General features: G+C 32.8%; 1 protein-coding gene across 1 annotated transcript in view; it reads left to right on the plus strand.

Moving 5' to 3' along the window:
• Positions 1 to 27,670, plus strand: part of LOC114326465 (protein still life, isoforms C/SIF type 2) — a 684,303-nt gene that overhangs the window by 358,913 nt on the left and 297,720 nt on the right. The window contains exon 3 of the mRNA XM_050656785.1: positions 25,052 to 25,183. Coding sequence (XP_050512742.1) covers positions 25,052 to 25,183 — 132 coding nt within the window. The remainder of the gene's footprint in view (positions 1 to 25,051; positions 25,184 to 27,670) is intronic.

The following is a 27,670-nucleotide window of genomic DNA, read 5'->3' on the forward strand; positions in this document are numbered from 1 at the left end:
CAACTCGACGGTAAGTACTCCAACTCGACGGTAAGTAATTCACTTACCGTCGAGTTAAAAAATCTCTTAATTTTAATTTATTTTTTGAAAGAATGAAGAAAACTAACGAATTATTTATTAATATTGAAACTTATACAATTTGTTAAATTATTTAATGAAATCCCACTTGTTTGGTCTGTGGTTTCACTTCTAACAGAAACTCCTGCAGAATCGCATACATTAGTAGTATTACTAGTATTGCACAATATTTTTTGATTTTTCGGGAATAATTGCAGAACACCCTTCTTCCCAAGCCCGTTCAATTTCTTCAAATTCACTTTCGCCTATATTTTAATTTATAATAATCAAAATTGTACTTAAAATTATTGACAACTAAATAAAAACTCAATTCTCCATTGTTGTTATGCACCCTAGTTACTACCTAACAACCAAAGTATATATCTTGATATAATGAATGAAACTAGTCAATAGGACGAAAATGTTTAATTTTATAATTTATAATGGTATCAATCGTGCAAAAAGCGTTATAAGCATGTCGAACGTTAAGGGTAACCGATCTCAGACAATAATTGGAGTCGTCGCTCCGCTCCACCTCCAAACAATTGTCTTCGATCGGTATAAAACCCTTACCGTTCTCCATACTTAATATACTATTTATTAAGTTCACGTCTTAAATCAATTATTTATCAAATACACTATATATCAATATTATTTAATCAACAACTCAAAATATTCCTGATGCCATGTCAAATATTTAAAATTGTCACTGATTGTCAATGTCTGACTGACAATATTCTATTCGACTAAGTGCGTTGTAAGACGAAGATAGATTTGGAAAATATTACCATGGACATGTGTTCATTTTTTTTAAATCTTGAAAAAACCAATGAATATTTTTGAAAAATTTAAACGCAGAATGAAAGACTAAATTATTACCGAGGGTCGAAAGTTCCTTAGAATGAATAAAAAGTTTATTTTGAATGAGATATTTGAAATTAAAAATCACACTAAATTTTCTCTTAGTTTTTCACCCCTGTAACTTATTAAAATAAACATTATAGAAGTTCTCAGGGACTTACGGCCCTCGCTAATAACGTAATCTTTCATTCTGAGTTAAAATTTTTCAAAAATATTTATTAGTTTTCACAGGATTCGACAAAAAAATGAATCCCCATTTGAATAGCATTGCAGCCGAAAATACGTACCCATACTCTTAATGCAAATGAGAAAATAACATTTTATTTTTTCTAATGCATCCGATTTACGTACCTAAACGTTAAAAATATTTTTTTTAGCTTAATGCTTCGACAACTAATTGCCATTGGCATTATTAATAAAAATTGTATTTTCAAAATGTATGATACTTTAATAGAAAAAACGCTTTAATTAATATTCCCTTGATCTTATACATTCCAAGAGCAAACCAAATTTGCTTACTTTTTGTAGGCAATACTGTTAAAAGGTCATTACTATTCTATTCATCCCCAGTTCGTCTTGTTTATTTTGATCCACCTTTACGTCCGGTGCTCGACTACATCAGAGAAATTTATAAGCCATGAAAATTCTATCCCGCGGCATCTTTTATCCCTGAAATCCTAGATGAGCTCATTGCTGGTAAAATTAATCCGTAAAGATGCTCCGACAGGATAACAGGAACGATCCTGAAATGACTGCAATATGCACTCACCCGATAGTAAAAAAGTTCAACGATTTAAAATGTTCTCTGCTGATTAATTTTCTTCAAGTACAGCGTGTTCTTACTTTGTTAAGATATTGCTCTTTAAACTGCATTATTTTGTATTAAAGTACATAAAGCAAGTAAAAGGTATATACAGTAAGATCTCTTTTTATGCTGATTATTTTTATGCGATTTTGAAGGTATGCGGTTGGTATTTCATTCAAAAATGTCTAATATTTACAATTAGTATAATTAATATTGAAATTAAATTTAAATATTGTTGACTTCAAGTTGCAGTATAATAAACAGCACATTTTGATTTCTGGATTGAAACATTTAATTAAGTGTCGTAAAATTTTATGTTCCATAAGAAGAGGTTTCTGCAATCTCAATATCGTTAGTCTGCGTTTTTAATTTCTTCTTTAAGATTTTATTTGGCATAATGAAGAAAAAAAAACATCAAAGACACAATTTTTGGTGGACAAACGTCCAACATTTTATGTGATTTTTTTATATGCGGTTCTCTGAAGAACGTATCCACTGCATACAACGAGACCTTACTGTATTGCCATTTAATATTATTTAATATAAAGTTTCAACAGACTAGATTGAGACTAAAAATTGTTTTTCGCTTTATTCAATAACACTACTAATACGCGAAGCAACAAAGCACTAAAAAGCCCAAGACCTAGGAATTTTGTGCAGTAAGATGAACTGCCGTGCAACTTTTTACATTCGATTGGAGAGAGTGTCAGAGTGTCAGGCAATCTTGTGAACTAAATTGATCTCCGACAAAAATTTTTGTCACAAAATGACCGTACCATTCACCATGACAATGAGTTAGTAAGGGAATTATTCCATAATGGCCCTGTCACAAGGAGACTAGGTAGAACCTGGCCTCAGGGCCTATTTTAAAACTTAACCCTTAACTACAGACATCCCAATATTAGCACGTAATTACAGATCCCCGGTATTTTTTACCGGTCATTATAAGATAGAGTCAAAATATAAAGTTAATAATAAAAAACAAAAAAAAATTGCATTATAAGTTTTTCTGGAGTCTCTAGATATGGGAAAAAATGGTAAAATGAGTGATTTTAATAATATAATACAAGATTTTTAAAGAATAATCTATTAAACCAGAATTTTGGTAACATTTTTGGTCTATTGAAACAAACGGCCATAAATGCTATGAACAAAAATTTAGACTTTTTTTAACAAATAAACGTAACATAGAATCACGAAGGAAACATAAAATATCATTTACAAAAATTTTTACATCCATGAGAAAAAATCTGCAAGGGGTAAAATTATCACAGAATTAAATGGCAATTCCATTTTTGCAAAGTGGCCTCAAAATTTTTATCATCAAATTTAACCTTCATTGAAGGTCCAGGTTGACTTCCACAGTCCATTTCTTTACTTTTTTCCTAAGAACATAAAAAAATAATATAAACATTTCAGATTTACAAATATAGTACTCATATAAAAATACTTACTTAAAACAGACATCCGGTAATTTTTACCGGTTGAGATTTTTGATGTGTGCTAGAAAAGAAAATATTGACAATACACACTACACGCTTTGACTAGCATTGTTATACAAACTACCCGAGAGGTACAGAGACACATGAACTTGTAAGTCGTGAGGTTACCATGAAATCCACATTTTGGGAATGCCCGCCGGTAAAAAATACCGGATCTCTGTAGTTAAGGGTCAAACAAAAACAGAATAAGATGAGACATCATTGGGAGTCTCTTCTTCATGCCCAAAAACATGGAACAAATTTACTTAATACTCTTTTAATGATGTAGATTGTAAATAAACATAATTACATAAAAAAATAGAACCTGCATTTTCAAAGTGCATCTCGAAGAGATGGAAAATGAAATATTTAGAACTCAGGAAATATTGACGGAAATGAGTTAAATTTTTATACTTGCGGGGTTTGCAGGTCACTGAACACGACTTTCATAACGGCAATTGTCTCCGAAGTACCTGGTGCCCAGGGTGGAACTCGTCGCCTGGGACGATCGAATAATTTTAGAAATAAAAATTGGATCGAAAAACTGAAAAATACTTGTTCAATACTTTTCAAAAATCTATCAAATGTCACTAAGCATGACCCCCCCCCACTCCACCCCTTGGAGGTGAGATGAGGGTAACTATAAAATCTTAAATGGAAACACCCTTTGTTATTGCAGGTTTGGATTCTTTTCGTAAAAATAAGCAATTTTCAATCAAGACATTTTTTCGAATTGTGGATAGATGGCGCAATAATCGAAAAAAAAACCTTTATCTTGATACCATAGGTAAATTATAGAAACAGTCTAATATCTCGAGAAATGTACTTTCAAATAAAAACCAAAAAATACGTGTTTAATATTTTTTAAGAACCTGTCAAATAACATCAAACACGACCCTTCACTCCATCCCCTGAAGGTGGGGTGGGTGGTAACTTTAAAATATTAAATAGGAGCCCCCATTTTTATTGCAGATTTGGATTTCTTGCGTAAAAATAAGTAACTTTTATTCGAGACATTTTTTCGAATTGTGGATAGATGGCGCTATAATCGGAAAAACACTATTTATTAGCGCCATCTGTCAACAATTCTAAAAAATGTTTCAAATAAATGTTACTTATAAATCTAAATATGCAATAAAATATGGGGATTGATATTTGATTTTAAAGTTACCCCCACCCCATCTTGATGGGTCGTGTTTGATGTTATTCGATAGGTTCTTTAAAAATGTTAAACACGTGTTTTTTGGTTCTTTATTTGGAAGTGTATTTCTCGAGATATTAGACCATTTCTATAATTTTCCCATGGTATCACGATAAATAATTATTTCCGATTAAAGCACCATCTATCCACAACTCGAAAAAATATCTCGAATAAAATTTGCTTATTTTTACGTAAGCTATCCAAATCTGCAATAACAAATGGGGGTTTCCATTTAATATTTTAAAGTTACCCCACCCCATTACCAGGGTGTACAGTGGTTTAGTGTCATTCGATAGATTTTTGAAAAATATTGAACAAGTATTTGTCAGTTTTTTGGTCCAATCTTCATTTCGCGAATTATTCGATCGTCACGCGAATTATTCGATCGTCTTAGGCGATGAGTTCCACCCTGGGCACCAGGTACTCATTTCCGTCAATATTTCCTGAGTTCTAAATTTTTCATTTTCCATCTTTTCGATATGCACTGTGAAACTGCACTTTCTCATGCACAACAATTTTTGCCGGAGATCAATTCAGTTCACAAAATTGCCTGCCATTCTCTCGAATCGAATGCAAAAAGTTCCATGACGATTCACCCTACTGTACAAATTCCTAGGTTTAATGCTCCGTTGCCTCGTCTATAACAGTCACACAATATCAAAGACACAAAATAACCTTCCTCCAAGCTAGCAAATATATCTTACACAATTTTTTGTATAGCTAGTGTCTAGCCATCTCTTTTACAGTGTAGTAGTTTGTGTTATTCTAGATATTCTAGATGAAACGAACATTCATAATACTTTCAAAAATTTGGCCGAAAATGGGAATGATTGAGATAATTTCCCATTTTATCTAAAGACCGCTTTTTCAATAGTGGTCTTTTGTTACTCTTTTGTGAACTCTTTTTGTTACTTTTAGTACATGTGGGAAAATCCATTCAGTAAGGCAATTATTATAAAGTAAGACAAATTTGTCAATTATGATATTGATAGTTTCAACAACTCTTCTTGTGTTTAAGAAAGAAAAATCGGTACATTGTGGATTTTTCAGGATACGCAAAACATTCCTGATTTCAGTAACTCGTAATAAAATTAGATGTGTCAGGTCTTGTACCCGCCGTGTATGTCACTATAGGTCTAATTGCTGCTTTATAGATTCTTGTTTTTGTGTCTTGTCTTAGGTGTTTGTTCTTCCAGATTGTGTCATTAAGGGATCCCGCCGCTTTACTTGCTTTTAAGCTTTGTTGTCGTACTTCCTCTTCAACATCTCCATAACTGGTTATGTCTATTCCCAGATATCTAAACCTTGCTTCCTGCTTTATTGTTATCCCATCAATTTCGATTTTACATCGTAGTGGGTATTTAGATGTTGTCATACATTTGGTTTTTTCTGCTGATATTATCATATTGTATTTCTTGGCTGTTGTATTGAAGATGTGTGTTAATCTTTGGAGATCGTCTTCTGTCTCGGCGATTATTGCGGCGTCGGTCGTCTGCATAACATAATATTTGGATTTCTTTGTTCCCCACTCTGTAGCCATGACCTTTACGTACTGCTTCTATTATGTCGTCCATTATTATATTAAAGAGCAGTGGGCTTAATGAGTCACCTTGTGGACGTCTTCGACTTAAATGCGACCGAAAGCCTTTGTCAGGTCTATAAAACATATATATGCTGGTTTATTGTACTCAATGGCCTTTTATGTAATTTGTCTCAGTACAAATACGGCGTCTACGCAGGATCTTCCGGATCTGATTCCTTGTTGTTCACCTGACGAAGTTGTTAGTTTATTGATTTTGTTGGTTAGGACTTTTGTGGTTAGCTTAAGTGCGGTGTTCAGTAGATTTATACCTCTATATTTGTTGGGGTCTTCTTTGTCTCCTTTCTTGAACATTGGTATCATTATGCTGTTTCTCCATGTGTCTGGTATCTGGCAGTGCAATATTAGTTTTTGTATAAGTTTTGTCATCTCTTGGGTTATACTGTCTCCTCCGTATTTTAGAAGCTCGTTGGTTATTCCGTCTGGTCCTGGTAAATTTCTGTTTTTGAGTGAATTTATGTCTATCTCTACTTCCTGAAAACTGATGTCTATTTCGTGTCTTAATTCAGGTAGGTTATTGTTTTGATTATTATTTTCCTTTCCTTTAAACAGTTCCGTCAAGTGCCTTTCGCATCCTTTTGCTGGTATGTTATCGTATTCCTTCAATTCTGCCATTTCTTTCCGTTGGTTTCTTATAAATCTCCATATTTGTTTTTGTTTTCCGTAGAAGTCGCTTTCCATCCTTTTTATAAACTGTTCCAATTGTTCATTTTTTGTTCTTCTTACCAATTGCTTTGTTTCATTTCGTATTCTTCTATAGGTGTCTCTGGATTTTCGAGTGTTTGACGTTTTCTACTTCATGTAGACCTCTCGCTTCTCTTTACATTTCTCTTTTATTTCTTTTCTGAGCCATGATGTATTGTTGTTGTTTCTTTTGTTCAGTATGAGTTTGCGTTTTCCTAGAGCTTCTGTTGCTGCCTCTTCAATGTTGTTTTTAATTTTCTCCCAGCTCGCGTTTATATCTTCGATGTCGTCTATTTGTTTCAGCTCTATCTTCTGTGCTAGCTTCCTTTGGTACATTTCTCTTGTAGAATCGTTCCTCAGTGATTATATATTATTAAATTTTTTCTCGGTGATTTCCTGTATAAAATATTTTCGTGTTATTTTCATTCTTATTTTTTATTTTTATCATATTGTATTTTCAAATATATTTTCTGAAACAACAAATATATTCTGATAAATATATTTTCTGAAATTTTTATTATTTATAGGACACGATACCAAAAAAGTGTTATAAAAACAATAATTTTTTAAATCAATCGAATCAATCGAACCCGAGCCTCCTGGATGAAAGCCAGGTATCCTAGCCACTAGACCATATTGGATGTTAGGTATGAAGATAAATACTTGACATATAAGCTCTAGTGCGACAGTATTAAAATAACTATAATTTTTTGGAATAATAAAGCTCAATGCATCCGTGTAAAAGCTCTTGAATACTGTATTCTCTTCGAGTTCTGAGCTGTTCTGAAAATTTTGGATCACTTAGTGCAGTCACTGAAGGTTTCACCTCCGATTTCGTTTAACCTCCATCGATTTTCATGAAAATTGGTGAGTAGTCAGATGATACCTCAAGGAAGAAAGGTGACATAATGCCAACTTGATCTTACACCCTGGGGGTGGATGCCACCCCTTCTCGGGGGTAAAAATTATTTCATTAAAAATAATACCACAAATCGATAGAGGGACAAATTCTACGCAAAATTTGGTATATAAAGTCATTAATATAAATCAATACTTTTTGTGCTATTAAAGATCAAAGATTTTATTTTTTCGTAAAAAATGCATGTTTTAAAACTGTAATTCACGTATAACTCAAAAACTATAAGCTTTTGCAAAGAAGTTGTTATTACAAAAATTAAAGACAATAAAAAATTGAATACAATTCCTATTCAAAGAACTACACTAATGTTAACTAAAAGTGAGTTATGGGTCATTGAAGGTATATTTTTCTCGACGAGTACGCAAATATAAGTATTCAAGCTTAAATAACGGGAAAAAGATGCAGTATATAAAATATACCTACTAAGCACTTGTCAAAACACTTCGGAATACCTATCAAATAAATTCCAAATAAACTAAAAAAAAGAAGAAGTTAATAGAATCAAAATTAAGCAAGTTATGTTGAAAATAAGAGAACCCTTTCGAATTTTTTTGGAAAAAGTGAAAAATTAAACATACGCCATTTCCACAAATATTAAAATTTATAGAAATCATTATAAGAATTTCTGTATATGTATTAGCATAAGTAATGATTTCAACAATTTTGACCGGTTTAGAATCTATATTTTTGAAAAAAAAAATATATAATTTAAAAAAATCAGAACTTTTAGTTTTTTCTGTATCAAATATTTTACCTTGTTTATCATTTCCCTAGGATAGAAAATAACCAAGATAGAAACGTTTAAAGCTTAAATTTTGCTGCGAGAACCATGTAACCGGGGCCATTTAACCTTTTATTTTTAAAAAAGTAAGGAGTTTAAAAGATTAAATTTAACGTGGTTTAAAAGCCTAGTACATATTAGCTTTCAAATATTTTAACACTAAAAGATTTTTCTGGTAAGGAATATAATTATTTCATTTTTGATTAGCTTCAATTTTGACAATAATAAATTTTTTGTAAAAACTTATAGTCTTTGAATTATTTATATAAAATCGGTTAAAAACATTTATTTAATAACTCAAAAAGTTTTGATTTATTTAATAACTTTATATAACAAATTTTGCTTAGAGTTAGACCCTCTATCGAATTGTGGGGTTATTTTTAATAAAATAATTTTCACCCTCGAGAAGAGGTGGCATCCACCGCCAGGGTAAAAGCGCAAGTTGCCACCATATCACCTTTGTTCCCTGAGATATCCTCTAACCACTCAAAAATTTTCATGCAAATCGATGAAGGTTTAACGAAATCGGAGGTAATAGCTCATATCCACTTTCAGTGACTGCACTAACTGGCTAGTCGGGACCTCTGTTTAAAATCAGTTACAAGATTTTACTCGGACAAAGAACAAGTAGTGAAGTAAATAGAAATATTTAAGAAATAACTAATATATCGTGTGTGAAATGTGCACTTTAAGGATTGCCGTTTCCTTTATAAATTTTTCTATCTATTTCTAGTTCTTTATTAGTTGACTGTCTCCGTTGTTTAACGTATCTGTCGACTGGAGTTTTTTTTAATTAATCTCGGTAATAAACAAAAATCAGTAAATTAAATCTGGAAATTCAATCTGATTTATACTGTTCACTTTCCTTAATTGTTCCATTTAACCAGCTCCGTAAATCAGAAAAGCGCGGAAAATAGAGGATTTAATTTTTGGGTATATTGCTGGCAAGATGATTAATTTTCTGGTTAATATTCCAAATGGTAACCGCTCTGTCAAACGGACTAATTATTTTGCTTAATTTATGCGAAAGTCGAGAGTGTTGTTGTTGACAGGGTTATAGACCGATAAGATAAATTTGGATTGCAGATGTAATTTTATCCTAAGAAAGTACATAGCCAAACAAAAAAGGTAATCAATCAATAAAGTACAGATAAGACATAAAATTATGCTAAATAAACAACCCCCATCAAAAACTTATATATAGGGCGAGGCAGATAAAGGGCCTATTAGAAATATCTCGAGAACTAAAGGTAAGAGAATCATCAACATTTTAATACAGGGGTTTTGAGGTATGAACTATTTAATGAAAATATTTTGGTCTCTTTGCTACTGAACGACTGAACCAAGTCCGCCTTTCTTCTTGCTACGATATCAATGCCATCTGCATACGCTAGTATTTATACACTCCTATTAATAATGGTACCTCTTATTGTTATCCCAGATTCTCTACGCTTACGCTCATTGCACATGTACCACATTCCATACAGAACGTCATCTCGCGATTCTACTGTTTAGAAATCTGTATTGTAATGAAAATCTGCATCATAATGATACATGTACTGAAATCATAACTGATATACTGGAGTATGAGAAGAGAAAATAGTATTTATAAGTATTGGGCAACGAGCATTTAATGATGGTCATTATGACGCGAAATGATCGAGATACGGTATGCGTATGCGGCATAAACAGTATCGAAATGTGTATGCCTCAATTTTTTATGCCAATATATAAATAATGATATAAACATTTCAATATTCTAAGATAAAGTTTTTCAATCCTAATAGCAACATTAATAATATTGAAAAATATTAAAAATATTACTAAAAGATTTTTTTAATTGAAAACTTTGGCATATTTCCCTGGTGACACCTCCAAGGCTTCTGCAATTTGCAAGCCAAATGGATGCTGCAGTGAAGACAAAAGGGAAGGAATTCTACACTATGCAATTCACAACCCCCGTCTGCAGCTTGGTAAAGTTCCAACGGAAAATGCACCTAGTTACTCCACGGAGTAATACTACTATAAAATAAAAATGTATACCATTTTTATTCAGTTGCAATGCGAGGCCAAAAATGACTTAATTTTTACTTAGATTAGAGAGCGCAACCAGCACTCTTATCGACGATTTCACCTCTTGTTAGAGGCTCTTCAGAGAATGCATAGGTATATTCAATATTCATTTTAGTACTGTTTATTTTGCCGCATACTGTAAAATGCGAGGATCATAATGACAATTAAATGCAAGTTGGATACACGATTTTTTCTATGATCATTCACAACAAAAAAATATATTCAAATGTATTTCAAAAATGAATAACCATTTTCAATTTCGTTGCAACACAAAACTACAGCTGCATCATTATTCCAGTTCAATCAGAGGGTGCAGCAAGCACCTCTACCGGTTTCGAAACTTATTATTCTCTCATCAGGAGGCACATATGCTGCTCTCTCTGACCCAACTAGGACAAACCCCGGCGTGCAGTCACGGATTGCAACGATCGAAATGGCAGAGATGCCTTGGCGGCAACTGCTATAAAAAACTAAGTTTTCAATCTAATAGCACATAAAACAACATCAAAAAATGTTACTTTACATCCTACCAGATTGAAAACAATGGGAACCTTGTCTGGTAACACCTCCGAGGCTTCTACAATTTGCAAGCCATAACGGATGCTGAGACTAAGGTAGATGAGGTAATTAGAATAACATTTTTGGATGTTGTTTTATGTGCTATTAGATTGAAAACTTAGTTTTTTTGATAGCAGTTGCCGCTAGGGCAACCCTGCAATTTCTTTCGTTGCAATCCGTGACTGCACGCCGGAGTTTGTCCTAGTTGGGTCAGAGAGAGCAGCATATGTGCCTCCTGATGAGAGACTAATAAGTTTCGAAACCGGTAAAGGTGCTTGCTGCACTTTCTGATTAAACTAGAATATAATGCGGCTGTAGTTTCGTGTTGCAACGAAATTGAAAATGGTTATTCATTGTTGATTTACATGTTTACTCCGATTGGAGTACGAAGGGAACCATTCTCGTTGGAACTTTACCGCGCTGAGCAGATGGGACGTGAATTATAAATTGTAAAATTCCCTCATCTTCCTTAGTCTCACCATCTGTTATGGCTTGCAAATTTTTGGATGTTGTTTTATGTGCTATTAGATTGAAAACTTAGTTTTTTCAAATGTATTTATTTTGTAACACAAACAATTTAAATAGTTATATGACTAAATGGTAGGGGAGCAAAATATGCTAAATTAGCAGTCACTCGAGCGTTATGGGGACCTATTGGGTTGTGAATATTAGGTCCTAAAACCAAAAAAAGTTAAGTGTAATTTTCCATTTCAGTGCGGACTTTCCATTTTTTAATTTACTTGTCCATTTCCAACAATCGTTTTTTCCGATTATAGCGCCATTTATCCATAATTCGAAAAAATGTCTCGAATAAAAGTTGCTTATTTTCACGTAAAGAATCCAAATCTGCAATAAAGGTTTGGGAGTACCATTTAAGATTTTATAGTAACCCCCTACCACACCTCCGTGAGGGGTCGTGTTTGGTACCAATCGATAGATTTTTCAAAAAAAATTTGTAAGTGTATTTTGCAGTTTTTCGAACTGATGTACATTTTGCGAAATATCGCGGGGTTTGTATTTAAAATTTTAAATTTACCCTCCACCCCTCTCCGTGGGGGGTCATGTTTAGTACCATTCGATAGATTTTTGAAAAATATTGAAGAAGTATTTTTTAGTTTTTCGATCTGACGTTCATTTCGCGAAATATTCGCTTTTTCTTTGTGAAATTTTCTCAAATCGTCAGATTTTTGAAATATACACTCTTTTGCATGTATTTAACTTACCTTATCTTAATCTGACAATGTCGAGCATTTTTAAGCATTTTTTTTTCGGGCCCCCCTTTCGTACCAGGTTTCTCCCCATATGATAATCTGACGCGCTCGAGTAAGTGCAAAAATCCCCTGCCAAAATTAGTTATTTTGTTGATTTATTTTTTAATATTACAAAATTATTAAAATGAATTTAAGGTAAAATCAATATCAATATCCCTATTGTATCAAAGCGTATACATTTGACTGGACATTGCTCATTGCGCATGTGCCACCTTCGACAGACAACTTGATCTCGCGAATCTATTGGTTAGAAATCTGTATCGTCATGAAGATATGTACAATAATGAAGACCATTATGATGCTGGTATTGAAGTCATAATTGATATATTAAAGAGAGTAGAAAAAATAATAATTTATTCAAACTTTTAGTTTTAATAAATAATCATTTCGTTGTGAAGCAACGAAAATCTAAAATTCGGGCTTCCGGTATCGGTTCACAACGAATTAACATGATAGCATGGATGCCGTGACGGCATCTGTTAAAGACGAATGAAAGTTTTAATTTTACTATTAACAATATCAAAAATAAAACTTTATTAGAACTAACCTTCTGATTACACCATTCGTGGCTTCTAAAATTTGCAAGCCAACGAATCGCCGGAGCAAAGAAGGTTGAGGGAGATCTATCAAGTTGCGTCTCACTACTCGCCTGTCCAGTACGGTCAAATTCCAACAAAGATTAGTTCCCAATACTCATATTAGGAGTAGAACTAATAAAAATCAATTTGTTTTAGTTTTACTTTATTAAATCTTTATTTATGGCTGTAAGACAATGTTAATTGCCTTTGGAGGCGGCGAGTATTAAAAGAATGTAATAAAATAATATTATTATATCAGTATATAGGGTAAAAGCTGCATACATATATTCTTCTGGAGAAAGCGTCTCCCTACCTTTACCCAAAATAAGTTGTGTGTCGAACAATAAAAGTACAGTAAAAAAAATTACTACCAACGCAGAATACACCATCTGAATATGGACGTTTCTTGTAAAAATATAAACAATGGTTGAAATTAGTCCAAAAATAAGGATCACTATACCTATTGCAAATATTATAAATCCCCATGTTGTTATATCGACAATGTTCGACCATGCCAAAATGGTAACCACCATAGTAATCAATATTGTCCCTCCTACCGCGTATAAGACAGCCTCTTCATGAACCATGCAGGCCAATGCAGCAACTACGTAAGAGAAGCATATGCAGTAGGTAAATAAGAGAATGTAGTTATAGGGGACTTTCCTTCGCAAAGAAGTAAAGCACGGTATTGCAATCTGCAAAACCAAGGTTCCGATTCCTGCCACAATGAAAAGCCAAGTATTGCCCATTATGAAATGTTTGAGAGGTAAGATATATACAGCTGCTAGAGTGAATCCTAGTGATATCAATAATAGTACTGAAACAATAGCGTAAACCTTAAAAATGAATTTGTTGCGAATGGATTGGTCACTAAACGGTCCATCTGAAAGGTCCTGCATTTCGACGTCTCCTTCAAGAATTCTCGTTAATTCGGCACCAGTTACATATACTTGTTCTGTATGTATTTTCTGACCTCTGTAGTATGAGAAAGGAGCAGGAGGAAAGTTTGGTCCGTATACATTATATTGACTTTTTGAACATAAATCATCTATTATTTTACTTCTCAACTTAAAATCATTCACCGCAATTTTATCGTCGGCATCTGTAGCATTTAGCACATTTGTAGATTTAACATCATCTTCCATAGCATCTGCAGGTCCTAATATTTCCGAATCGTGTATATCACCATCTGGGTTATTAGTTGTATTCACATCAGGAGTTTCCACTTCATTGTGATTTTCTGCATATTCCAGACATTCTTGTACAATTGTTTTGATACAATTCTCAATTAAACATGTTTCAGATTCTGTTTTACTCTTCTCGGTATTATATAGACAGCTATTTGTATTTTCGTCTTCAATTTCTTGGTCAATATTAATAGTTATATCAGAGGAACTCATATTTATCTTTGTATTTATATTTGGAATAACAATTTGACACATTAAGTGACATTTTGTTGGCCGATATTAGTCTAAGATTTACAGCTATGCAAAAAAAGGACATTCACTTTTAATCGATGACGTGCCAAAAATGTCAAGCAAATTATGTTTTTAAACCTACAGTTTCATTCTCCATAACGGACACCAACATGAAAAAGTAATTGTCCGTTGTACAGAGTTGTCCATTGTGTAGAGTTATCGCTTAATCAATTTTAATCAATCAACAATGTAAATTAAAAATGTGTACAAAGGATGAATAAATTCTAATATGGGGTTTCCCAAATCAAACAAAAAAAAAATAAAAGAAAAGTATGTATAAAGTAATAAAGTAAAGCAAATAACAAGGAAATAGCTTCAGAACAACATTAAGCAAATAACTGTTCATAAAGATCAACTAAAATGTCTTTATCGTATTTAGTAGTTAGTCGAAAGACTTAGTCTTTTATAATTTCATTTGGAAGTGATATTTTCCTTTTCATGAGCATTTTTCAGTGCGTAACAAATGATAGGAAAAAGGGTAAGTCCGTGATAATACACATTTATGACATTTATTCTAACATGACATTTTAGTTAAATCTGACAGTTGTCACATTTTATTTTCAATTTGGAATAAAAACAAATCAAATGTCTTTCTTGCATTTATAAAATGGTATTTTCTTTGATTTGTATAGTCTTATAAATTTTACAGATTATATTTGTAATGTTATTATCTAATTAAAAAAAAAATATTTTTTTTATTATGGCGCCATTTATCGACAACTAGAATAACTATAATAAATGTTGTAAATGTCAGTAATCACGAACGTGCCTATTTTTCTGTCACATATAATTTAATGCGTTAGAAAGAAATCGAAAAACTGTTACGCACTGAAAGGTGATCATGAGAAAAAGAATACAAGATTTTCGGGTTGCAATACTTTAAATATGTATAAATCAAGTCACAGAAACTTTGAAACCTTTATTTGTTTGGTTTGAGAAATCAATATATCCATACATCAATAATATTTATTGACCCTGAAATACGATCCCGGGTCTGAAATCCTCTCATCTTTTGATAACAGCAAAAAATCGCTTTGTTACTTTTCGTCTTTTATTTTTAAAAATAGTTGTTACCCTCCACTTTTTTGCTAGGTTTTTAGAATCTTTCCCAAATAATTCCGACGTCGAAAAGGCCGACGCCGAAACGGCTGACGTCCACTCGGCTCAACAACCAAAAGGCGACACCCAAATGGCCCTGCCGAAACGGCGGCGCCCAGATGCCCTAGATCCGTTATGGATTTCATGAACTAAAGGATGAACAATGAACATATAAACTTTTTATGGAGAAGAGAGACGATACGAAATCTGTGCATAGGGCTTGGTCCTTTTTATCAATTTTTGAGGATTTAAAAGCAGCAGAATTTATTACCTAATAGGAGATCTGGTTAATTATGTACCACGGTTTGGTTTGAGGACAGCGCGGTCCCAGTATAACTTGTGGTTGTCTTTCTCAAGTATACTCGCCAGAACGTACTGATAGTATGGGAGATGGTTTGTTTGTAGAAGTTCTAGTTTGATGGATATGTCTTGAAGAAGAATCTTTCCTACTGAATCGTGCTGTTTCTCATACTCAGAGACTCATACTCAGTCCCTCAGAAGGTCTTTGATTATATATATTTCAGGTGATTTTTTGTTGGTAATCCTGATCCTGAATGGTGAGTAGTGAACCTTCTGTTTCAGGGAACATCTTTTCTGGTGTTAACCAATAGTTCGACTCTATATTGTAGACATAGTCTTGACTGACTTCATTAGGATATCGCCCATACAGAGGTTTACCCATCCAGGTGCGCATTTTTTCGTCCTTAGTAAGGGGGTTTATGCGCAATTCTGGTTCCCTTAGTTTGATCGGTGTTGTGTCATCTACTGCGCAAATTCCAAGATGTAGAGTAGATATTTCAGCAATCGGTTTATCTAATTACTCACCTATATCCATAAGTCCTCTTCCTCCCAAATATCTCGGTAATGTCGTTCTTTCTACTGCACTTCGAGGATGGTGTTTTTGTGCATTGTTAAGGTGAGTTCGTACTTTTCGCTGAAGATTATCTATGTCCCTTTTTGTCCAGTTAATAATACCAAATGAAGAGCTAAGCGCAAGTGCTAGTGCTTTAAAAAAAATTTTACTATAAATGTGTGAACGAACCAGCTGTTTTACCCTATGTATTGTTAAATAATTTTTATGGGTAGTATTTAGATAATTAATTTTATGTCAAAATTCACGAGATCGTAAATTTTCATCGCCCTGTATATAGTCAAAATTTGGAAATAAGAAAATTTAGCCTAAGCAGTGTTTCGCAGAAAGAGGAAATGTTTAGTGGTAAAGATTCTACGAACAGACTTATACAATTCAAACAATGAACTAAAACACGGTCGGATTAGAAAGTGAATGTACTCGCGGTTGGAGTAGACAATAGAATGTTTCTAAATGGTTTTCTCGAAAGAAACGACGATAAACAATTTTGTTTAGTTTTAGAATATAGGGTTTTTCTAGGATATAAGAAAAAATTTAATTTTAATATCTCCTGGAAATTAACAAGACAGAAAATTTGTATACAACACTATTTGTTCCTAAAAAATGAAAGTAGGAATTTAATGTGTAGAGAATGCTTGTGATTGGCGAGGAGAATGATGGAGGGAGAATAGAGTGGTTGAGTCTCAGATTGATGAGGGAAAAAGATTTACTGTGTAATTAAGGTCGGAAGGGAGAAGTTCAGTTTTGAAAAGTAGTAATTTTGTGTAACTTGGTGAATTTGGTGGCCGTGTAAGCAGATTCCTGTTGAGACGAAAGCGTGATCGAGTCGAGAAGTACAATCTCCTCGTGTCCGAATAGATTCCAGTTTCTGTCTGGAACGAGTAGCCGGTTTGTATCAATTGTACACAAGATATCGAGCGGAGAGAAAAAATCTTGGAATTATAAAGATTGATATTGTTTGTATCGAGTCGGAGACTAAATAGAGGAGAGATTTCGATCGAGTGCTGTTTTTTGTTTGTGAAACAGTTTAGAAGAGAAAGACCGTGCAACATCCGAGGAGCACGTGTGGGAGAACTGAGATCAACACAATCCTTGAGAAGAAGTAAAGAAGATAAAAAAAAAAAGGTTAGTCAGATTATTTGTGAAAAGGAGAGAGTTGTTGTATATTACATACCATATTTGTTTTTTGTCAATTTAACAGTTTTACAGCATAATTTATTCATTCATAAATTCATAGAAGATATAAGTAATCTATTTAAAGGGTAAATTAAATATTTTTTCTTCTATAATAATAAGAAGAGTCTACCGAATCATTTAAATGAAAATTTGTTTAAAGAAAAAGGAGATTAGAAAAGGAGGAGTAGAATTAAAGATTAATTTTATTAGAGAAGAAATTTTGACAACAGAATAAAGTTTTAGCATACATTTTGAATCTTAAATTAATTAATGGTATAGTATATAAACAAGTAATATTTATAAAATTTATATGATTTTGAGTCATTTTGAATATATTTTTTCCCTGTTTTGTCCTGGAAAAAATTAGCAACGAAAAATACTAGAAGCCACAAACTAAAGGTGATACGTTAAAACCAATTAGCTCTGAGAATATATTTTATTGGAAAGTTTTATTAAATTTTGGTTTCGTTTCCATGAGTAACAATTAAAATAATTAATTAATTAATTGAATTAATAAGATGCTGATCAATCTCATAACAGAGAGAAAATACAGAGTACACAATATACAGGGTGTAACGAAAATACAGGTCATAAATTAAATCGCATATTCTGAGACCAAAAATAGTTCGAATGAACCTAATTTACCTTAGTACAAATATGCACATAAAAAAAGTTACAGCCCTTTGAAGTTACAAAATCAAAATCAATTTTTTCGAATATATCGAAAACTATTAGAGATTTTTTATTGAAAATGGACATGTGGCATTCTTATGGCAGGAACATTTTAAAAAATAATTATAGTGAAATTGGTGCACCCCATAAAAATTTGATGGGGGTTTTGTTCCCTTAAACCCCCCCAAACTTTTGTGTACGTTCCAATTAAATTATTATTGTGGTACCATTAGTTAAATTTAATATTTCTAAAACTTTTTTGCCTCTTAGTATTTTTTCGATAAGGCAGTTTTTATCGAGTTGCGGCTTCTTTTTTAATATGTTTACATAAAAATTTTATGGGGGTTTTGTTCCTTAAAACCCCCCAAATGTTTGTGTATGTTCCAATTAAACTTTTACTGCGGTACCATTAGTTAAACACAGTGATTTTAAAACTTTTTTGCCTCTTTATATTTTTTCGAGAAGGCATTTTTTATCGAGATATTACTTCTTTTTTAATATGGTTCAAAATAGACCTAAAAATGTAACTCATAAATAAATTTTCATATTATTACGAAGTCTCCATAATCGTACTTAGCCATATACAAATATGTGGTGGATTTGACAAATATTCAAAATATCTCGATAAAAACTGACTTTTCGAAAAATTACTAAGAGGCAAAAAAGTTTTCAAAATATTGTGTTTAACTAATGGTACTACAATAATAGTTAAATTGGAAGGTACACAAAAGTTTGGGGGGTTTAAAGGAACAAAACCCCCATAAAATTTTTATGGGCTGTCCAAATTTCACTATAATTTTTTCTTAAGATACTACTACCATAAAAATGCCACATGTCTATTTTCAATAAAAGATCTCTAATAGTTTTCGATATATTGGAAAAAATCGATTTTCATTTTGTAACTTCAAAGGGCTATAACTTTTTTTATGTGCATATTTGTACTAAGGTAAGTTAGGTTCAATCGAACTATTTTTGGTCCCAGAATATGTGATTCAATTTATGACCTGTATTTTTGTTACACCCTGTATACTCTGTAGTTATGTCAGTTTTTATTTGCTTATGGTTCATTTTCCACGCTTGCTTTATTCCGAGATATTAGTATATTGGTGTTAAAAGCAGCTGGTGTTGAAAGTTTATTTCCCCAAAAGTCAGGAATTTCTTCTTGACTTGGGTAAGACTTATCGACATTTTCTACAGTCGAATTGAGCTTTCGATAGAAAGCCTTCTCAACATTCTTAAAAAGTGCATTGTCGCATTTTCAGTGTTTTTATTTTAATGTTACCACAATGTTGGGCTGTGTTGTATTCTGGATCCTATTGTGAAGGTCTTGCAGTGATCAGCATTAATCTTTCAGCTCTTCTATGACTTTTCTACTTGGTATCCCTCGTATATGTTAGTATTATTTTCACAAGCTAAAAACGAAAATATCGCCTCTTTCAAAAAATATGTAAAGCTAGTACAACTACCAATTTACATTGAATATTCCTCTAGTTTGAATATATATAGAATTTTAGAAAATAGAACGGATTTACATAAAATATACATCACACTGTCAGCTATCAATAAATCTGTCGGCACTTTCTAATCTACCCTTACTGCAACTTTCTGTTCGAAATCAGAATATACAATTCAGTAAATATAGCGGAATCTCTGCTGATTACGATGTCAGTAAATAGTAAAATCCACAATTGCAGAATCGCAAATACCCGAGGGAAAAGGGCCAGGGCCGGAGTGAATGATCAGAATGAAAAATTGAAAAGTCCCAGATGCAGAATTCATCATTATAATAAAATTAAAATGGTAAATAGTTATTTAAATCTGAAACTTTTCTTGTTGAAAGTTCTTTCTGGTTCATCCTTAATCTGCGACTTTTACAATGTATAAGACCGCAGACGACGAATATAGAAAACAAAAAGGACTCCACTATATATGCAATCACATTCGTCTAGGAAAAGGACAGAGAGAAACATTATAGTACTCAAATCTGAGTAAAAATAGAAAAGTAAAAGATGGTTTTGCTTGTTTTTTTATTCAGAGGGATGCACAATCGCGTGACAGCTGTTTCCACCATTGCAGGCTTCCTCAACAGCGCTAGCGTGCCCACCTCTAATTAGAGGTGTGCACACCTCTTTTTTTCACATTTTTTTTTCACATTTATCAAAATAATACTTGAAAAAAAACTAAAGCAACTATTTCTAACACACCGAGCTTGAATTACCGTTTAATATAAAGTTCAAACGGTACGGGATGCAATAAAACACCTAAACAATAATAAATCTCCAGGAAGTGATGGTATACCCTCGGAACTTATTAAATATGGAGATGCTACTCTGGCTAATCAAACATATAAAATAATACTGAGAGCCTGGAATGAGGAACAAATCCCGGAAGAGTGGTGTATTGGAATCGTTTGCCCATTACACAAAAAGGGTGATCAATTGGAATGTAGAAACTATAGAAGAATAACCCTCCTTAATACAGCCTACAGAATATTTTCGAGTATCTTATATAGTCGCCTAAGTGCACATTCAGAGAAGCTTCTTGGAGAATATCAAAGTGGTTTTGGGCCTGGTCGATCAACAACAAACCAGATCTTTGTGCTAAGGCAAATACTGGAAAAATCCAATGAATTCAATATTGACACATACCATCTTTTCGTAGATTTTAAATCGGCCTATGATAGTGTTCTAAGAAATAAAATGTATAAAGCCATGGATGACTTCCACATCCCTGATAAACTGATAATATTGGTTAAGGCTACAATGCGTAAAGTTGTTTGCAAGGTCGAAATACAGGGCGAACAATCACAGGCGTTTGAAATGCATGTTGGGTTGCGACAACAGTTGCCCGCACAACACGCAAGCTAGAAGAAATGTATATGTATACAGTGGAACTTGGTTATAGCGTCATTGAAGGGTCCAGTAAAAAAATGAAGCTATATCAGAGTGACGTTATAAAAGAGGTAGAAAAAAATTAAATTTTAACGAGGCAAAATTTTATTACAGTATTATTTGTACTATTTTATTACAGCAGAAAATTTGATTCTTTATGATGGCACTGACAAATAATAAGAAATCATAAACTGCCAAGCTCACATAACTGTACACAAAGGGATAATGGGCCTTTCTCACATTCTTGGAAGGAGCAATGTCGCAAAGCTAGAAACGCATTGCACTTTATTCTTCATAAAATGAAAAAACAACAACCTGCTGTAAAATTTTATGACGCTATAGACGAGGGTTACTTTATTTTTACCGCTAAAACCGGGTTTTTAATAATGTTATCGTATAGTTTTTGGCCGGACCTATTAAAAATTGACGTTACAACCGAGGTGACGTAACTACCGAGGCCGCAATATCCAAGTTCCACTGTATTGTCCTTTTCATGATCATTTTTCAGTGCGAAACAAATGATAGGAAAAAGGGTAAGTCCGTGATAATACACATTTATGACATTTATTCTAACATGACATTTTAGTTAAATCTGACAGTTGTCACATTTTATTTTCAATTTGGAATAAAAACCAATCAAATGTGTTTCTTGCATTTATAAAATGGTATTTTCTTTGATTTGTATAGTCTTATAAATTATACAGATTATATTAATTTGTAATATTATTATCTAATTAAAAAAAATTATTTTTTTATTATGGCGCCATCTATCGACAACTAGAATAACTAGAATAAATGTTATAAAAATGTCACCGACGAAATGTAATCACCGACGTGCCTTTTTTCTGTCACATACAATTTAATGCGTTAGAAAGAAATCGAAAAACTGTGACGCACTGAAAGATGATCATGAGAAATACTGTACCACCTTCTCAAATGCATCAAAAAATATGGGCCTGCAAGTAAACGAGGATAAAACTAAGATGATGGCATCAAAACCCAACAATAGAGCCAGAAACATTCGTCACCAGTTCACGGTTGATAACTCTACCTTTGAAGTGGTGGACAAATTCACATACTTAGGCTCCCTGATCAGCAAGGAAAACGTCATGACGGAAGAAATCAAGCGAAGGATAATCCTAGCAAACAAATGCTATTTTGGACTGAGTAGACATATGAGAAGCAGAAACGTACGCCAAAAAACAAAAATAACCATATACAAAACCCTTATACATCCAGTGTTGATATATGGATCAAATGCATGGACCATTTCCGAGGCAGATGAAAACCTTCTGCTTATATTTGAACGAAGGATCCTGAGAGGAATATTCGGTGACATCTGTGAAAATGGTGTCTGGAGGAGGAGGTACAACTACGAGGTATACCACAGATATAAACAAAAATTTGGTGGTAAAGACGTAGTATCTCTTATAAGAATAGGAAGACCAAGATGGGCAGAACATCTAGCAAGATCACAGCAGAACAACACTCCTAGAAGAATCCTTATGTCACAACCTGTGGGAAGTAGAAATAGGGGTAGGCCAAAATTCAGATGGGGGGATGGTGTGGACTGATGGCTTATGTCAATGGATAGGACTGATTAGCGTAATAGACTAAGGAAGATAGAAGTTCTTTCATAGGGCTGTAGCACCATTGATGATGATATAAAGTTCAAAGATTAATATAATTAATATAATATACTCAGCAATACGCTTCATTTATTATTTTTTTAATTGCTAATTTTAAATATTAACTTTTTTTTCTAAACAAAAAAAAGGTCATTTAAAATTCACATGTGTTTCGTTCCTAAAATACGAAACCAGATTTTATTTAATTATGTCTTTAAAAATTCATGTCTTTTCAGAGAAACACAAATTGCCAGATTGGCCACGCTCTTTATGTCAACTTGAAAGGAGCTTTTAAAACGCCAGATTTAGTAATTTATCGCCTTTTCTAGCCATATTGTAGAACCGCATACATGATGACATAATAGTTTTGTGATCTCGATCAGTAAAGTCACAGCGGGCATCCGAAGCAGTTCATTCACACCCTCGCAACAATAACAAACCCTTACGAGATATAAACTAAGCACGCTTGTTTATCCAAAATAAATAAATATATTACTGTTCGTTGTTTTTACACTTATTTTAATTTAAGTTAATTGATTCCGTCAACACACCAACGGAATATATGTAAGTACTATACCGCTTAATCAGTATTTAGAAATTAAATCAATTGATTAATGACAATACAAATGTACCTTATTTTAGGCAATCTAAACAACGATATTACTTGACCTGTCTTAGATAAACACCCTTCACAAATACACTTCTATCCAACCATTTTTATAAATAAGTCTAGCAATACTATTTAAATTTCACACTTGTAGAATAGAAAAAATTACCAATAATACCACTAAAGCACATAAACTATCTAAACACAGCTTGATTATTTACGAACTGAAAATAAGCTTGGGCCTACATACTAAGTAAAATTACCTTTCGGGGGCTCAAAGTGGGTTTGCCAAAAGTCAGTACAAGAATATTATCGCCGGTGTTTCGCATCTGTGTTGAAATAATGTAATATTTCATTCTGCGTTTGAGTGTTTGAATTTTTCAACAAGAATGTGTGTGTACTTTGTACGCACGTAAGAAGTTATACTTCTACTACATATTATGTGATTTTTAAGACTATACCAAAAATTTAAAAAAATAAAAGAATAAAACGCACACGAACACATTGAAAAATGCCTCAAAGAAAAAATGATTTCTGGACGATAATAATTGTTGGCAAAAATTTTAAATACGCATTTGCTGAAAAAAAAAAATTATATAACAAATATACTTACAATCATAATATGCATAAAAAAATAAAAAAATAAAACTTGCATCGGGAATTGAACCCTTGAATTTCGTGCCGCTTTGATTCGTAATCGAAGCGTAGACTCACTCGTCCAATCGCACATTATTTATCAAGTGGAAAAATACGGTAACTGAACGTTTTACTGTTTGACAATTGTTTTGAAAATTATGTAGTTTAAATTTTGTGGAAGAAAATATAAAAATATAACAAAACAGTAAGAAAACAATATATTAGATGAAGATTGGTAGAACTTTTGTTGGTAATCAAATTAAGTATGTAAATCAAAGCATTACATACCTACCAGATAAATAAATCTACGCCAAAAAATCATAATTTAAAAATAAAAATCGAACCTAATTTGGGATTTCTCTCTAAAATCCGCATTCTTGAGAAAATAAATGTATGTATTTCAACCTAATCCAAATGTATAATTACAATATGATTATAATAAAAACTAGGTACTTACCAAATTAGAATGAGTTTTCCTTTTCCAAAATAGTCCAAAAGTCCAAAAATATAGGTATATGAAAACTATGTAAAAAGGCAGTATAAGTATTAACTAACTTTTGTTTGTTGTTTCTTTTCACACAAATTTTAAAACGCAACAACCATAAATAATCTAACTACAGCTGTGCCACAGCCGCCATATTGAATAATTTTTGACATGTCATTTGAACATCCAATCAGAACAAAGTTATAATGCGCATGCGCCCGGTCGCTAGGTTTTCCCATATAAAAATTTACCCTCTATCGCCGGTAAAGAAGTATAACTTCAAAAATAGCTATTAGTTTTCTCAGGATTCGAAAAAAAAATGAATGCATTTAAAACACATTGGCGCGAACTTTTGTGCCCACGACCTTAATAAAAAGCTGTAAATGAAAATGAGCTACTTTATTATTCTGTAATTAAATTTCATTCATTTAATTATAAGTCTCGTCATATACTTCGATATACAACATACAACTGTTTTTGTCAGTTAAAAACACATTTTCAAATATATGAAGTTTGATTCAGGACAAAATCGATACTCTACGTTAAAGCAAACAGGGGAAACCCATAACTGCAACTGCACTCCGGTCCGGAATGCAACACAATAAACCTCTCAGACTTACGTAATCATCGTTGATTTTCAGGTGGAACTGGAGAATTGGGTAAACAGCATTCACAGTGCTTGCGCTGCAGCTTTTGCGAGGCATCGAGGCAAAACGGGAACGCTGCATCTCCTACAGGAAGAAATATTTAGACTAGAAAAAGCCATAGAAACGGTAAGTGTTCTTGTTTACTAATTTTTGGTTCGAACTAAATGTAAATGCATATATGCAAAACATAGCTTATACGAGAAATTTTGTACTCAATTATAAACTCGATATAAAAGAAATTCTTATGTACCGGGTGTCCCAATAAGAATGGCTCTCGGCCATATCTCAGGAACCGTTTATAGTACAGCTTTGAAATAAAAAATTTTTTAACAAAAGTTGCCTCAGGAAAAGCCTGGAAATTATTTTCATAATTGTGGGACCACCGCTAGAGGGCGTAATTGAATATCAAAAATTAAAAAATCCAAATTTTACAAAATTTTCCTAATGAAGGGGCACTGGAAATCCGATCTTCGTATTCTTCATAAAATTCTACGCATATTTGATTTGACAAGTTTAGGTCTACCTTTGGAAATAAGAGGTGGGGGTGAGTGGGAACCTTGTTATGAAAAAGTGGCTGTGAGTCCGGTTCTGCTTAATCAAATTTTGCAAACTTGGTCTTGTTGAAGATAGATCTTTTTCGTCAATGTAAAAGTTATGATTTCGCACCAACTTACTGAGTAATATGCCAGCTAGAAGGAAATATTTAATTTTTTTCAGAAATCTAGTGTTCCTTGGAAAACATTAAATACCATTTTTAATACCATATTACAAAATTAGACAAAATTAGCAACAGAATAGCGAAAACCGCATGTTAATACCTTTTTTCTATCTCGAGATATCTTACAAAACGTGTAAATTTAAAAACATAACTGTTACTGTCACCGGTAAACGAAATAATTCATTAAAAGTAGTGTGCTATGGAAACAACAAAGAAACATTTTCCAGTTGTCAACGTATATTAGGTCTTTTCAACGCTTCTCATTTGTTTCGAGCCTCGTTCATATCTCGTATATTAATATTATACACGGATTGTACGGCATATGACAGACGCTCGAAACAAATGAGAAGCGTTGAAATGCCCTATTACAAAGAAATAAAAACAACTATTTAGTGATGACATAAACGTTCAAATTTTTGCCCATCATTTTCGTTGCAAACATTTACTCTTTCAAGAGTAGATTGAACAGCAGTCTCAATTTCTGCTCTCGATATGCTTTGAATGGCGTTTAGTATTCTCTGGATAATGTATTCTAGAGTAGTGTATGATGGGCAACAATTTGAATATTTAGGTCGTCACTAAGTAGTTCTTTTTGTTCTGTGTTATATTTAATTTTAATAGTATTGTTTCTCTTTATATTGTTGTTTTAATTAATTATATTTTTATACGTTGACATCTGGGAAATGTTATTTTGTTTTTTTCCACAGCACACTAGTTTTCATTAACTTAGTTTACCGGTGATAGTAACAGTTATGTATAAAATTTACACGTTTCTCGAGATATCTTGAGATAGAAAAAAGGTATCGACATGCGGTTTTCGCTATTCTATTGCTAATTTAATCTAATTTTATAAAGTATGATTAAAAATGCATACTTGTATTTAATATTTTCCAAAGAAAACTAGATTTCTGAAAAAAATTAAATAACGCCTCCCAGCTGGCTTATTACTTATTAGGATGGTTCAAAATGATCACGCTTACATTGAAGAAAAAAATCTGTCTTCAACAAGACCCAGTTTTCAAAATTTGATTTAGCAGAACCGGACTTACAGCCATTTTTTCATAACAAGGTTCCCACTCACCCCCACCTCTTATTTGCAAAGGTAGAGTTAAACTTGTTAAATCAAATATGCGCAGAATTTGATGAAGAATACAATAATCGGATTTCCAGTGCCCCTCCATTAGGAAAATTTTGTAAAATTTAGATTTTTTTATTTTTGATATTCAATTACGCCCTCTAGCGGTGGACCCACAATTATGAAAATAATTTTCAGGCTTTTCCTGAGGCAACTTTTGTTATAAAATTTTTTATTTCAAAGCTCTACTATAAACGGTTCCTGAGATATGGCCGAGAGCCATTCTTATTGGGACACCCGGTACTTCATATAAAACATGTACTTACGCATTTAGTTAATAAATTGCATAAGCAGAAATATTTAATAATTTAACTGTATATCCAAAGCTCTTTAGTGGGTAATGCGCTGAAACATCCATTCCACAAATACCTATTTAAAGTATGAAAGTACATAGATAATATACATATTACTGGAAACTGGGGTAGCTTTGTTCCATTTGTAGACCGCTTCCACAAATTGAGAGATTTTTCCATTGCATTAATAGTGCAGTCACTGAAGGTTTTCACCTCCGATTTCGTTGAACCTCCATCGATTTTCATGAAAATTAGTGAGTAGTTAGAGGATACCTTAAGGAACAAAGGTGACATGATGCCAACTTGCGCTTTTACCCTAGAAGTGGATGCCACCCCTTCTCGGGGATGAAAATTATTTTATTAAAAATAATACCATAAATCGATAGAGGGACACATTCTAAAGAAAATTTGTTATATAAAGTTATTACTATAAATCAATACTTTTTGAGTTATTAAAGACCAAAGAT

The sequence above is a fragment of the Diabrotica virgifera genome, chromosome 7, assembly GCF_917563875.1.
Source record: "Diabrotica virgifera virgifera chromosome 7, PGI_DIABVI_V3a".
NCBI classification, from domain to species: domain Eukaryota; kingdom Metazoa; phylum Arthropoda; class Insecta; order Coleoptera; family Chrysomelidae; genus Diabrotica; species Diabrotica virgifera.